The sequence below is a fragment of the Penicillium chermesinum genome (assembly GCF_028974085.1).
Source record: "Penicillium chermesinum strain IBT 19713 chromosome Unknown utg000006l:1.0-2335141.0:1.0-2336784.0, whole genome shotgun sequence".
Taxonomy (NCBI): domain Eukaryota; kingdom Fungi; phylum Ascomycota; class Eurotiomycetes; order Eurotiales; family Aspergillaceae; genus Penicillium; species Penicillium chermesinum.
Window position 1 is genome coordinate 119,591 of NW_026695316.1, and position 13,448 is coordinate 133,038.

Sequence of the window (13,448 nt, forward strand, 5' to 3'; positions counted from 1 at the left end):
ATGCTAAGACTAGCTCTAGAGTTTCCACCGTTGATGGGCGCTTTGATTTCGATCGCTGGAATGCAGATAGCCTCCTCCTCTGGTTGGTCTGTTCACTGCGCCGTGGAAAGCTATATCAAAACACTGAACTTCCTGCAAAGTACCCTCTGTAATAAGGCAGAGGCAACGTGTGATGATAGCTTGCTGGCAACTGTGGTTACCCTTGCTGTTTTCGAGGTTAGAAAGCCCCATCACTCCCATGGAAGCTTATTGACTTGCTGAGCATCAGAGCTGTCGAGTGGATGCTACCCCGAATATTGCACCGCACGTCATGGCATCGGGCACTCTCCTTACCCAAAGATGTCCAAGGTGGGCGGGGAGCGCTCAAGCTGCCGCTGTGTTTGACCGAATCTGTGTGGAATCGTTTGTCTATCACGCCTCGGTGATGATGGCTTTCGATCCATGTCTCGATGTTTTGTCTGATCCACAACGGCGCCTTGGGCTCTCGCGTTACTTCTCAGACCCAGTACATCTCCCCTCTACCAGCGGAGAACCCGAAGTTGTCAACCAGCCGATCCTCCATACTTCTTATGAGTTTTTCCTTCTGATAGCGGATACTACCAAGCTGGCCCGTATACCAGGCCCATTAAGCAATGCGGAATTGGCTATTCGGGAAGATCTAGAATCTCAATTGTCCCAGTTCGTCCCAGGCATAATGACAACCCGGAATCACGCAGAGATGTTGTATCTATACGCTCTACAGATCATGCTCATGAAAGGCTATCCAGGAATAGATTCCAAGGAAGCGGATAGAACGATCATCACGCATCTCCAAGGTGCCATGAACACACTCCTGATGGTTGACCCTGAACAATATTTCGCTAGCTTTTTGCTTTGGCCTCTAGCAATCTTCGGCGCTGTGATGGTACTGCAAGATGAGATTCAAGTCATACGGGATTATCTCACCATACTCCAAGAGATGCGTGCCGGTGGGCAAGCGAAATGGACATTGAAGAGATTGGAGGAGATTTGGAGAGGGCGCTACCACTTGGACACAGCGCCGGATCACTGCACGCGGCGATGGATAGGATTGCAGGCTTTCTTGGATGGTAACAACAGGGACTGATATATTGCCTAGCGAAGAGTAATTGTCACGACTCGGAATAACATGCAAAATCTACCATCAGACCCAGGCTATTATTGAGGAGGGGATATTGACAGGCCCACTATCCGTCTCTGGTGACGATGACTATGAAGGATTCCAACAATGACTTGGCGAAATAGCATCCTCGCCATGTGGCTTCTTCAAACATCTTAACAGCTGTCCAACATTTCCGAAAGGGCAGACTTCTCGTCGGCCGTGATGGTCAACTTGTATGTTGTCTTAACCTTGACCCACATCTCCGCATAGGTGCAGTAGAAGGATTCTGTTTTCCGTGTCAGCTACGGCCTCGAGTATCTGCTGCATTGGTTTTGGCGTACCTAATGGGGGCTTCCACTCCTCCGGGCCACGGTCTCCCTTGGACTCATTTACGCTGCTTGTGACCGGCAAAAGCTGGGGATTGTTCAGGTCATTCGCGAAATCCTGACGCTCCGCGGCGGTCCAACTAGATGCGCCGGACTATGCCCCCCGTTAGCGAGAAATCCATACAGGGCAGGAGTCATCCCTACCTTCCAAGCATTGGAAAGCGGAACAAGGTGGTCAATTTGGAGATCGCTGGCGTCAGTCCATTTGGCGCCGTCATATGGAGACACCCATGTGCCAGTAATCTTGCAATCGGCCCCCTCCTGAGTGCCGGTGCCGTCGCGCTTGAGGACCAGGTCGCGGGTGTCGCATTCACTTGGACAAATTTTAAAGATCGCACGCTTATGCCCAGATAAGGAGTTGACTTACTGTCCTTGGGCTATCCAGTGCTTGAATTTATCGCGGGAATACCCATCTGACGAGCCTTGGTCCGCCACGGTGAGAGATCCCAGCTCACTTTTTGCTGTGGAGGCACTGGGGATGTTAGGAGGCGTTGGTGCCGCGAGAACGGGCTGAATGGCCAGCAGGCCGAGACAGGCCGCTGTGAACCACGTCTGATGCATCTTGGGGTGATTTCCGTAGGCCAGGAAGGGGCAACCACCGACTGGCCGATCCCTTTAAACTATTCGCGTCGGCCTCGCATCACCGCTTGTCCGTCTGACTCCGGTCCCCATCGAGGGATTTGGCATGATAGAGTGTTTGTTGTGACGGTCCATTCTGCAGCCCAAGTGCAACATCAACAGCCCCTGGGCCTTGGCAGGGCCTTGGCGCCATCTTGGCGTTGCACGTTGATGTCCCCGTCGATCATGACTGGACGAGGCGATAAGCGTATTGTACTCTCTCCCGTTGTTAGTCTCGTATTGTCAACATGGAAATCACCTGGGAGGATGCTGATTTCTGATTGGCGGAGTAATTTCTCGCGGTGCAGTGGGCTGGGATCGCCAAGATCCAGATCCAGGAACACGATCAGATTAGATCTGAAGGCAATAGAGAGCTTTAGTTCCAATAAACTCCGTACAGGCTATAGCTAGCCCATGAGCCTTAATACTTTGAAGCCATTTGGGGGACAGGCAGAGTTAGTTCTGGGAGGGTTGATAATGTGGCCAAGTGCAGTGCGGCGACAGTGCCGCCACTTAGTTTACTATCGTGCCCCTCTCCAATCCTGCCCCGCCTTTCCTACGCTCCGTGTTTTCTTCTACGATACTCGCCATCGATTGGTCATATGATGTTTTTGAAAATGGGAAAGCGAAATTAAGCCCAATAATGGAAAACTTCAAGGGTAAGGAAGGTACTACGCTTCATTAGCTGGGTAATCACACGGTTACTCTCGTTATGATATTTTGTCGGTCAAACCTGCCATCTTCGGTTCTCAAGAAGCATAAACCCTTCAGTTCATAGCGACCGCAACAACGATGCATGTGCCAAAAGTTCGCGATCCTCATTACGAAGGGGATAGTGTCCTTGCTTTTGTGAAGGAGTACGTACCCGGGAAGCATCTTGATGATGTATGGGTGACTTAGACTCGCATCAGATAACTCTCTACTGCGGGCGAACTCGTTGCTATTCAGAGCAATTATGTGCTTTAAAAGGGCACTGTATTGGAACACGCAAATGCGGTAAAGCTATCAGTAGCCAGATCACTTCTGTCGAAGGTCGTCGATTTGATTCCGCGCAGCAATTCCATGAGTTGATTCTGTGGGTCTCGTCAGAGCTGCGCCAGGTATACTGCAGCATTAGGCCAAGATAACACTTTTCTGATCACCATCGGATCATGTTTACTCACTTTAATCTCACTCCTCGGAATATTCTCGTCAAAGGAGGTCGTATGACAGCTATTATTGACTGGGCATATGCAGGCTTGTAATCGGAACATCAGGACTATGTTCAAGCACGTCGAGAACTGAAGCCAATACCAGACTGGACTGAGTATCTGGCACGAGTTCTCCCTCTCCCGTTCGAAGGGAATATATAGGCATGCCATCCCTCGCTCGTCTGATGCGCCATTGAATCCTACGAGAATCTGGAGGTAGCCAAAGGTGAGATTCTAAGAGGTGTCGAAGAATGCATGGGAGGCAAAGAAATGGAACAAGGAAACGCAATCAACGTTGCCTTAATTGGTCCTCAAACAGCCCCATTTGATATTGTGTATTCATCAAAAACTTCACATCCTGGCAGTCGTGCGCGTAAAAACTTGTCAATCCATGTCTGATGCGTCTTTGGGTGATTTCTGTAGGCCAGGAAGGGGCAGCCATCGACGGGTCGATCGTTTTTCAAGAGGAGGAAGGAGAAGAAAGAGGAGGAAGGACTACGGCACCAACCAAACTGCCCTCTAGCGGCCCGCCATCGTAACTTCCCATGGTTCAGATGGATTACTCCTAATACTCGGGCAGTGGTACGCGGCAGAATCAAGTGACGGTGGCACCTATTTCCATACTCTCATCCTCTCTTCTCCATCTGTCCATCGTCTCATCGTCTCTTCATCAGAAACCAACGAAAGACCTACATCATGGCCATGCGAACCATTTACCTCGTCTCTTTTCGGTTTGCTTCTTTTCAACGAGCACACTTCTCAATATTTGTCCCCTCCCCAGCACGTCCTGATTATGGGACTCTGATTCATGCTGTCGGCGCGCCTATGATTGGCTACGAACTGCAGTTTAAACGAAATTACTGTCCAGAACAGACCAGATTCCCCCACGAAATTGTTGCCATTGGGCAAGTCCATTCTTCAAACATTTTCGACTCCACAGATACCGAGCCTAGTACAGACAAAACGCCCAGAGGAAGGATTGAGATTTTCGCTGCCCATGTCCCCACGCCAGGAATCAGCCAGAACTTCATGGCACCTGTCAATGAGGTAAGTTCCTCCCCGGATTGATTGTTTATATTGGCCATACTCATGATTTTCTGATTCAGACCACCAACAAATGCTGTCAAGAATGGACCATGGAATATGTTCGTTATTTGGTCGCCAAAGGTCTCATTGGCGAAGAGGCAATCCAGATTGTCCAGTCCAAACGTGATCCTCCGGCCTTCGGCATCGGTCTACGTCCTGTTAGGCAACATTGAGAGCCTTGGAAAACCATTAAGGAAATATCTACCAAGCTGTGGATGCTTTTGATGGAAGGACGCTGAGTTGATAGCGCTGTTCAGACTGTTAACATCACTTATTCTTATTGCCTGTCTGCTTACCCTACTACTAACTCTCGGGATACTAAGTAGGAGGATTTCGACTTTTATCCTTAACCTTAGTAAGATTTTTTAATTACCTATATACATATTCTACACATATGCACTTCAATCACTTTGTTCCTAGTACTAGGATATGATGATAATTCGAGATATATAGAGGCTATCAGCCTAGATAAAATTATAGCATTCAAAGACACGTTTCTCCGTCAAGCGTGAGATACCCAAATAAAACAACGTAATGATAATTCAGACAGACCCTATTGATAATATGTATTCTACAAAAACCTCAAGTTCTGGCAGTCGTGGACATAAAAATTTGTCAATCCATTCCCATCGCCATTCGTCCTCGGACCAGCATGTGTAGCGTGCTTTGCAATATTCCCAATAGCTTGGATACCACCCTGCTTGCTCCCAATCCACGATAGCAAGGATACGAGCAGGCTTGCTGGAAGAAACCATGATGTTACTTCGGTGGAGGTCTGCATGAGTAAATTTGATGTCTTCGTCGTCAGGTAAAGAATCCCTATATGGATCTTTGAATTTTTTCGACGGAGGAAGCCGTTGTTGTGGTAAAGAGGAAAACCAGTCATGGAACTCTTTAACAGTAGAGAAAGGGCCGGCTTCTGGATATGATTGAAAGACATAATCTTGAGCTTTCTGGTGGCTTATCGAACCTGGAAGATTGGTTAGATATAAGTCTCTAGCTTTGGAATATTCTGTTTGGTCTAGGATATACCAATATATTGCTGAAGAGGATCTTGTTCAAGTCGGCGTAAAGCTTTAATGATCTGAATAAGATCATTACGGAGCGAGTTTTGATCTAGATCAGTAAGTTCGTTCCAACGATCCAACAATGTTCGTCCTTGGATAAGCTCCATATAGATGAAAACATGGTTCTTCTCATCATCTACTCGCCACCCGAAAACTTCAGGAACTGGAACGTCGTCGCCAAAGACCCGTTTGATCATCCAAAGACACTGTGCTTCTGCGGTGGTAACACAAGGACCAAACTTGACAAAGAGATCGGAGTCTTTGAATATAATTGGCTTCGGGTGGGGGCTCGTATGAGCATCTTCCGATAAAGCTTTTACTTCCGAAGGGGTCGGGAGGCGTTTGCTTGGATCTTTGAAGAAGGAAGAGTCGTAGAAATTCATCTCTCGTAATGACCCATCAGGTAACTGGTCTGAGAAAGCAGACAATGTTGACATTATGGCGTGTGGGATTCCAGAGAACGTCCAAATGATGCGTAAGCGCTCTGTGGTGGGGGAAGGGAAGGATGGAGAATTAAAAAGGTTGAAGTCGACCAGCAAGGTTGGATCTTTTATGCTGGCGCGGCCAAAGGATAAGGTTACCCACGTGACATTGTATCTAGTTAGCACGCGCCACCGATATCGTTAGTCTGGCTGTTCCCACCCGCTCTAACTCTGAGTAAATGGGTCTGTGGTGTCCACACAGGCCTCAGCACCAAGATCACCTATTCAGCTGTTTACACCCCAGCATTTGGAACTCTGTTCTTGCTCCTACATGCCCAGCTCAGGCTTATTTTTGATTCATGACCTTTAGAAGCAGTTTAATCACTAGGATATAATCGTGGGCATCAGGAAAGAAAGGCCTGTCAAGCGTTTCCTACAAGATCGGACTTAATTCAGTATGACTGCACGTTCTATTTTCCAATATCAGGCCGGTGCACGTCATTCTTAGCCCTGCTCTGGGGTGGTCTCTCCCAACGGAAACAATACTGCCCCTTCTCCATCGCAGTGCGTCTGAACCGTGGGCCCGTTGTCCAAATTGGTTTTCCATCGGAAGTTTGGCCCATTTCATAAGGTACATCATAGTCCGGCGCTCTTGGCAGATCCGGCCATGTTAGCCGGCTGGGTGCATTGAGATATCGTTCCATGTCTCCGTCCAACTTTCGCGTGGCTACCCATTCATTCAAAAAGTTGCGGAACTTCGAGACGTCAGAGTCCAGCTCGCGATTGCAAGTCCACTCTGGCATACTTTGCACCATGTCTATGTTTCGATCCCAGTGGGGAATACTCGTGAGATGTGTATCGTTCGTGATGAGCTCGTATAGCGTAAATACAACACCATTTATGTCATCTCGACCCTCCATCAAGCGTCTCTTTCCGCATGCAGCGCGATCAAAGTCAAAGAGAAGAATCTTTTGTGTGTCGGGATCGATAAGCAGATTTCGGGGGGCAATATCTTGATGCATGATCCCCAGTTCCAGATTGAGGAAATCGACGAGTTGGGTGAGCTGCTGTAGCCACTCAAACCGGAAAGGCACTTTTGGATCCGCGAGATTTTCAGCTGGGATGTACTTCGTTGTGAATCCAATGACCCGAGACTCCACGTCTTCGAGAACAACGCGATCAAATGGTACTATATTGGGGTGTGGTGGCAGACGCTTAAAGAGGTTGAGTTCGTCCCAGGCCATTTGTAGTCTCAGAGGTTTTGCTAAAGGGTTGAATTTGAAAGCAACCTTTTGAGGGATCCCAAACTCGTCTTTGTATAATGAGAGATCAACGCCGGGTGAGAGTCGGTCAAGCTCGTGAAGTTTAGAGTACTGGATTGTCCGGCAATCGGTGAGTGACTCAAGACTTGAGAATGGAAGATATGCAACAAATAGAGTGTCATCCTCTTCCGGATCGGTCGAGACTCCAGCAAGGAGCCCGTCGTCGTCGACTGTGATTGCGCGGACATGCGGCGACAGGTAGTCAGCGAAATGCGCCGAAACCGGGATTTCCACATCCTCATCCGGTAGGAACAGCTTGGCGGTGCCTTTGACCTTAACCATCTGTAGGCGATCCCAGTCCCAGACGTTGCAATGGGTCTCGGTCAAGGGGTTTTCTCGCGGGCCGAAGTAGCCCTGGCCCTCCGAAAAGAATCTGTCTTCCGGATTTATCATAGTAGAATTGATACCGAGAAAAATTGGACTGGCTAATCTTGCTTTGGGGATAAACGAGAGACTGAAGGTGAAGGCAATATATCTGTGAGTCTAGATCACGTGAATTAGGTGGAAGCGGATAAAGGTGAAGCAAGAGCATATTGGCCAGACGAAGTGAATCCCGAAAAGAAGGCTACCCGAACAGTGTAACCGTTTTTTCGTAGCACACAGTGGATAAGCTCCTAGCAACACCCTCTGTCGACCCTAGATCATGTTGTTCACAGATAGAGCGAAGACTCAGATATGCCTCGTAGAATTAATCCTAGGGATGTTAGGTGGATCCGGCCCCCCGGCATATTTTTACAAGCGAGGCGATAACACTATAACTAAGAGCTGCGATGGCAAGGTTAATGGTGCAATCATACATATCTTGAAAACGTAAGGAAAGACTATGATTTAGAAGAGGAAGGTACTGGTTCTCGTCTTTTGTGCTTTATAGTAGTACATGTCAACTTAACATTTTACAATACATGCCCATGGTTGACCTTCGGAACTAAGCAAAGAGTAATAGAAAGGCAAATAGTACTTTCGGAGACTTGTATATCTTCACCTTACCTAAAAAAAATTGATGGTCATAGTACTGGCTAGTCTAATTATCTTTGTACAATGGCTCTACTCAATTAAACTCATGCGTTAGCTATGGTGAGTTTCATCTATAGTTACTTCGCGGTCCCAAAATTTAACTCATTAAATGCTTAACTGTTACTGTTGTGATAACATTCTGTCGTCCTCAAGCCCAGATTTTCGTGAACTATGAATGCCCCTTCGGTTCGCCATATAAGCTCCTTATCTAACTATAGTCCGTATCTAGCGGAATTGAATCTGTAGGGGCGATCGCGGTTATAGCAATTCTCAATGTATGGCTAATTTCAATCGATGAAACATTGATTCACTTTCGCAGCTTCTCGCTCATAAACTCGGAAACATTCTTGACAGCCAGATCAACATACTTGTCCTGATCATAGAAGTCCATGTGCGTCCCACCGGGGACGATCAGCTTCTTCGAAGCACCTCCGATCAACTTATCGAGCTTCTCGGTATGCCATAAGGAACCTGCCTTCTCACCGGCAATAAGCAGAGTCGGCTGGGTCAAGTAAAGATCCGCCAGGTGGAAAGCATCAAAGTTCAACACAAGCGGGAAGCTCCGAATCAACATTTTGTTGCAAGCACGGGGGTGTTGGGCTCGCGGAGTGAGGTAATAATCGTGCGCCTCCTTCATATCAGCAGGAGTCTTGTCGTCCAGCTGGGGAGGCACATAGGGTGCGGCTGCAGGCTCAGCTCCGTTGTTTTCGGCCGTGATTTGTTTGGCGGCCATGTCGAAGGCTGCAATTTTCTCTTTCGCATCTTCGTCGCCGTCCCAGCCCAGACGTGCTGAGTCGCCAATGTTGACCATGCTGATCGTGGCGAGGGCCTTGAGGCGGTGATCCATCTTGGCGGCAGCGGTCGCATAACCACCCCCTGCACAGACACCGACGACGGCGATCTTATCGGAGTCAACATACTCGAGTTTTTCGAGGTAATCAACGACACTCCAGACATCGCTGACCCGTTGAGAAGGGTCTTCGAGGAAGTGAGGCTCGCCACCGCTCTCGCCCTGGTGGGAAGCGTCGTAGCAGACAGTTACAAAGCCGTTCTGGGCAAGCTTCTTTGCGTAAAGTCCTGCAGTCTGCTCCTTGACGCCGCCTCCAGGGTGCACAATGACGAGAGCTGGGAGCTTAGAGCCAGATGTGGGCCTGTGGAGAAGGCCAACTAATTGAATGGGCCCCTTCTGGATAGTAATAGCAGACATGATGAATTATATGGCAAACGGAGTCTGTGAGCTTGGAATTAACCTTGGAATATCGAATCAATGCTTGGAATCAATGAAATGGCGAGGTGTTTGCCCAAGATATTTATACTCTTTACCCCACGCCCCGATCTTGACGTCAGTCCGAAGGTTATCGGCGAGGTGTTTGCCCAAGATATTTATACTCTTTACCCCACGCCCCGATCTTGACGTCAGTCCGAAGGTTATCGGCGAGGCCGAATATTTTCGGACTTCACGGTTTACCGCTCTTTTATTTCTCAGCAGACCAAGAAGAACGTGAGAATATGAGAACTACTCGATTGGCGTCGCATAAAATTACATGGTATCCAATTTTGCCCAATTGGGAAGCAGATTCTTTTCAATTCCAATACATTCCCACGGTAGTATGCCGCAGCTTCCCAGAACTTTGAACGCGCCTTGCAACCTTACTACATCGATATAGATTCCAGACTATCTCTTAAACCTTCAGTTAGTACAGCATATGGACTTCTCTTTGCATTTATGGCACCGATATTGACCGGGTTTAGATCACTGAAAACTTTAAAGTAGGTCTCCCTGGGCCAGCGGCTTGGTACTTGAGAAGTGAAACGAGCAAACTAACGATGCCCTTGTTAGTAGGAGAAGGGAAGGGAGGGAGCCAAGGTAGCAGTCTATGGGCACTACGTGTAATATACGGTACTTTACGTATTCCATCATTCTAGTCCACAGAGGTAGAAAAACGCGACTTTGGATCCAGTGACCTCCAGGGCTGCTCGGCCGTGGGTTACGTTATCGGATCAGCTTGAACCTTGGAAGTCCGAACGCGAATTCATCCCCGCCTTTCTACATCTTCGTCTCAATTTGCAGAATGCCTGTCTCGGTCGCTATCATTGCCGGTGCAGGCCCTGGAACCGGCGGCGCCATCGCTCGTCGATTCGCTCAAGCTTATCCGGTCGTGCTCCTCGCGCGGTCGCAAGCCTCGCTGGATCCCATTTCTCGCGATATCACGGCGAACGGCGGGTCTGCCCTCAGCATTCCGACCGATGTGACCAGCCCGACAAGCATGGGGTCCGTGATTGATCAGATCAAAGCTCGTTTCGGAGACGATGCGGACATCGCGGCGGCCATCTACAATGTCGCCAGCAAGTTCACTCGCAAGCCTTTCCTCGAAACGAGCGCAGATGAATTCATCAGTAGCCTCGAGCCCAGTGTCAAGGGCGCGTTCAACTTCGCCCAAGCGACTCTGCCCTTGATGCTGCATGGAGGAAAGGGCCAATACCCGCCGACTTTGATCTTCACTGGTAGGTAGAGCTTTCTTCGATGTGTTACCGACACTTGCTGAGAGGTTTTCCAGGTGCCACTGCTGCGTTGAAGGGAGGCTCGGGGCTCTCCTCGTTCGCCATGTCCAAATTTGGCATTCGTGCCATGTCGCAGTCGCTGGCCCGGGAGTTTGGTCCGCAAGGGGTTCATGTCTCCCATGCCATCATTGACGGCATCATCGACACTGAAAAGACCCGGGGAATCAATGATGATAAACCAGACGCGAAGATTGACCCAACCTGGGTGAGCCTACCTGGCTGATACGTCCGAGCCCGGGTCTCTAACCATTCATAGATTGCCGAGTCCTATTGGTTCTTGCACACGCAGCCAAGGACAACATTTACTCACGAGATTGACTTGCGGCCGTATTCCGAGACTTGGTAGATCCCCAAAGCAAAGGAAGATGGCCCGTGGTAGCATCAACGATTCTGGTTCAGAGTCAGCGGACCAATCCAGAGCTTAGCTCCCAGGGGCGTACCCCCCGGTAAGTGCCAAGTTTGATAGCTGGTAATTAGGAAGATTTCATATATGCGTCTTGCAACTCCCTATTCGAACTTCTCGAGACTATGAATTGCCAGTAGCCGGTCTTAGCTTGCCACGGGCTTCGCCATAGTATCATTTTGCACCTTGAAGCGGGCGGAAATCTTGTAAAATCCAATTAATGCTTCCGCTTATTTCTTTGCTCTGTACTTACAGGTCCACGCTGGCTTGAAGGATTGGAATACTGGATGAGTCGTTCGCGAGGGGAAAGCGATGCGGAGAAAGGCTCCACATGGAACGTTTCTCCAATTTCGTGATTGACCCCTCTTCAAGTTCAGATTCGTCTCTGAATTCTTGCTGCTTGCACATTTTGCTCCCGACTCAGAATGGCACCGTCCTACGATGGCACTGGTGTGCAATATTACGAATTGAAAGACTTTACTTTCCAAACCGGCGACACTCTCTCAGCCGTGCGAGTGGCGTACCGGGAATTCAACCCCACTGCCCAAAAGACGGCTCTCATACCAACGTGCTTCCTCGGAAGAATCAACAACACCCTCAACTTTACGCAGGGGGCGCTGAAAGACCATCGCGTAATCGTGGTGGCCACGCTTGGAAACGGTGAATCTGCTGCTCCATCCAACACCCCGAACTTCCCCGCATCGATCGATTACCGGGACAGTGTCCGCGCTCAGCATAAACTGGTGACGGAGCATTTGCAGATCCAGTCCCTGGATGTGGTGCTGGGCTTTTCGATGGGTGGGCAAACCGCCTATCATTGGGCCGCCATGTTCCCGGAGTTGGTCAAGAATGCTGTGATCATCTGCTCTGCAGCAAAAACAAGTCTGCACAACTACCAGTTCTTAGAAGGGCCCAAGGCCGCCATTCAACACTCTATAGATTATAACAGTGATGAGTTCCTGATCCAGCGCAAGCCTCCCATTCGAGGCCTGCACGCGTTTGCCATAGCATACTCTGCGTGGCTGACGAGCGCCGAATGGTTCGAGGAGCGACTATTCGAGAAGCAGGGCTTCAAGACGCTCGCCGACTGGGCGGATGCCGGTGCTCAGAGTTATGAAGACTGGCATCCCGATGACCTGCTGGCGATGCTGGGGATGTGGCAACGATCAGATCTCGGGCTTGTGACTGGGACAGACAACCAGAGCGTCCCTTGGAGCAAGCTCTGAGTGCGCTGAAGGCTCGTATCTTGCTGATGCCCGGTCGCACAGACCAGTACTTTAGATGGGAAGCGAACGAAAGGGAGGTTGCGCATCTGAAGAACGGGCGAGTAGAAGTCATCCCCTCGGTCTGGGGGCATCTTGCTGGAGGCGGGGCGAATCAAGAAGACAACGAGTGGATGGATCGAAAGATTTCGGAATTCTTGAGTCAGGACTAATTGAATCCTGGATGCCATTGGGTGTCATCTTTGTGGCTTCATAGCTTCGCAGTGTTTTCTCATCTCCACTGGTGTTGTCAAAGCACAATGATTCGTTCGCTTCTGCTGTGTTACATCGCAACGCATGCCATGCTTTGATACGAGTACATAGACCGTTGGGTGCAGTCCCATCTACCTCGGAACCCTCGGAATAGCATTTGCATCATATCAGGGGCCTGCAATTAGGATACTCGCGGGAGCTGCGCTTTCAGATTTGTCGTCTTCCAGACTATAGTGTACCCTCCTAGTAAAAGACCGTTTTGGTTTCCTGTTCTGCGCAATCTCCTCCGTACCCTGCTCTCCAGGGATGCTATTGAAAATTAGGCAGCACATAGAGCATTAAGCTTGCAGCGCTGGAGAAATGGAGAATCCTTGAATCCTTGGGGACGCGCTAGAGATGTCCCGATCCACGGACTACCGTATTTGTCAGGGCAAGAAACCGGACCTCAGGCATCATCAGTCTGATTGAATTCGTGTGATCCCGGCCCTCGCGCGCAGCACCAGTTGCAGACCAGGCAGCATCGTTGAATGCGCTGCCACCTTCCCAACGCGAAGCCTCGCATGGCGCCCCCTTGCATCCTGTTATCCTGTCATGTTGAAAACCTGACAGGTCCTCAGGACGCTGAACGGGCGAAGGCAGACCGCCGGACGAGGCAGCATACGGGAGCGTAGCAAAGGTAGGGTTAGCTCTGTATCCAGCAGAGTTCCACGTTCATGTGGCAAGGCCGCACCAGTTGACAGCTTCGGCTACGTATCACAGCCCCAGGGGAAAAAGAAACGGAAT

At 49.5% G+C, this 13,448-nt stretch overlaps 8 protein-coding genes across 8 annotated transcripts; 4 read left to right on the top strand and 4 right to left on the bottom strand.

Annotated features, from left to right (window-relative positions):
• Positions 1 to 310: 310 nt before the first annotated feature.
• N7468_007801 (fungal Zn binuclear cluster domain-containing protein) lies at positions 311 to 1,105 on the top strand (the record flags this gene model as incomplete). Its single annotated transcript, XM_058477097.1, has 1 exon — positions 311 to 1,105. One exon carries the CDS (start codon positions 311 to 313, stop codon positions 1,103 to 1,105), a length of 795 nt encoding a protein of 264 aa, XP_058327442.1.
• A 188-nt stretch (positions 1,106 to 1,293) lies between these two features.
• Positions 1,294 to 2,067, bottom strand: N7468_007802 (HNH endonuclease family protein; the record flags this gene model as incomplete). The annotated part of the gene is made up of 4 exons (XM_058477098.1): positions 1,294 to 1,406; positions 1,462 to 1,600; positions 1,651 to 1,819; positions 1,874 to 2,067. The coding sequence occupies 4 exons, from the start codon at positions 2,065 to 2,067 to the stop codon at positions 1,294 to 1,296; spliced, it is 615 nt and encodes a 204-aa protein (XP_058327443.1).
• Positions 2,068 to 4,010: 1,943 nt separating this feature from the next.
• On the top strand, positions 4,011 to 4,573 carry N7468_007803 (uncharacterized protein; the record flags this gene model as incomplete). The annotated part of the gene is made up of 2 exons (XM_058477099.1): positions 4,011 to 4,361; positions 4,421 to 4,573. 2 exons carry the CDS (start codon positions 4,011 to 4,013, stop codon positions 4,571 to 4,573), a joined length of 504 nt encoding a protein of 167 aa, XP_058327444.1.
• Positions 4,574 to 4,942: 369 nt separating this feature from the next.
• On the bottom strand, positions 4,943 to 5,904 carry N7468_007804 (uncharacterized protein; the record flags this gene model as incomplete). The annotated part of the gene is made up of 2 exons (XM_058477100.1): positions 4,943 to 5,370; positions 5,433 to 5,904. 2 exons carry the CDS (start codon positions 5,902 to 5,904, stop codon positions 4,943 to 4,945), a joined length of 900 nt encoding a protein of 299 aa, XP_058327445.1.
• Positions 5,905 to 6,359: 455 nt separating this feature from the next.
• N7468_007805 (uncharacterized protein) lies at positions 6,360 to 7,604 on the bottom strand (the record flags this gene model as incomplete). The annotated part of the gene is made up of 1 exon (XM_058477101.1): positions 6,360 to 7,604. The coding sequence occupies one exon, from the start codon at positions 7,602 to 7,604 to the stop codon at positions 6,360 to 6,362; it is 1,245 nt and encodes a 414-aa protein (XP_058327446.1).
• A 928-nt stretch (positions 7,605 to 8,532) lies between these two features.
• Positions 8,533 to 9,432, bottom strand: N7468_007806 (alpha/beta hydrolase; the record flags this gene model as incomplete). The annotated part of the gene is made up of 1 exon (XM_058477102.1): positions 8,533 to 9,432. The coding sequence occupies one exon, from the start codon at positions 9,430 to 9,432 to the stop codon at positions 8,533 to 8,535; it is 900 nt and encodes a 299-aa protein (XP_058327447.1).
• An 865-nt stretch (positions 9,433 to 10,297) lies between these two features.
• N7468_007807 (uncharacterized protein) lies at positions 10,298 to 11,133 on the top strand (the record flags this gene model as incomplete). Its single annotated transcript, XM_058477103.1, has 3 exons — positions 10,298 to 10,730; positions 10,784 to 10,992; positions 11,044 to 11,133. 3 exons carry the CDS (start codon positions 10,298 to 10,300, stop codon positions 11,131 to 11,133), a joined length of 732 nt encoding a protein of 243 aa, XP_058327448.1.
• A 482-nt stretch (positions 11,134 to 11,615) lies between these two features.
• Positions 11,616 to 12,625, top strand: N7468_007808 (uncharacterized protein; the record flags this gene model as incomplete). Its single annotated transcript, XM_058477104.1, is given in 2 exon segments — positions 11,616 to 12,395; positions 12,407 to 12,625. 2 exon segments carry the CDS (start codon positions 11,616 to 11,618, stop codon positions 12,623 to 12,625), a joined length of 999 nt encoding a protein of 332 aa, XP_058327449.1.
• Between the last annotated feature and the right edge of the window lie 823 nt (positions 12,626 to 13,448).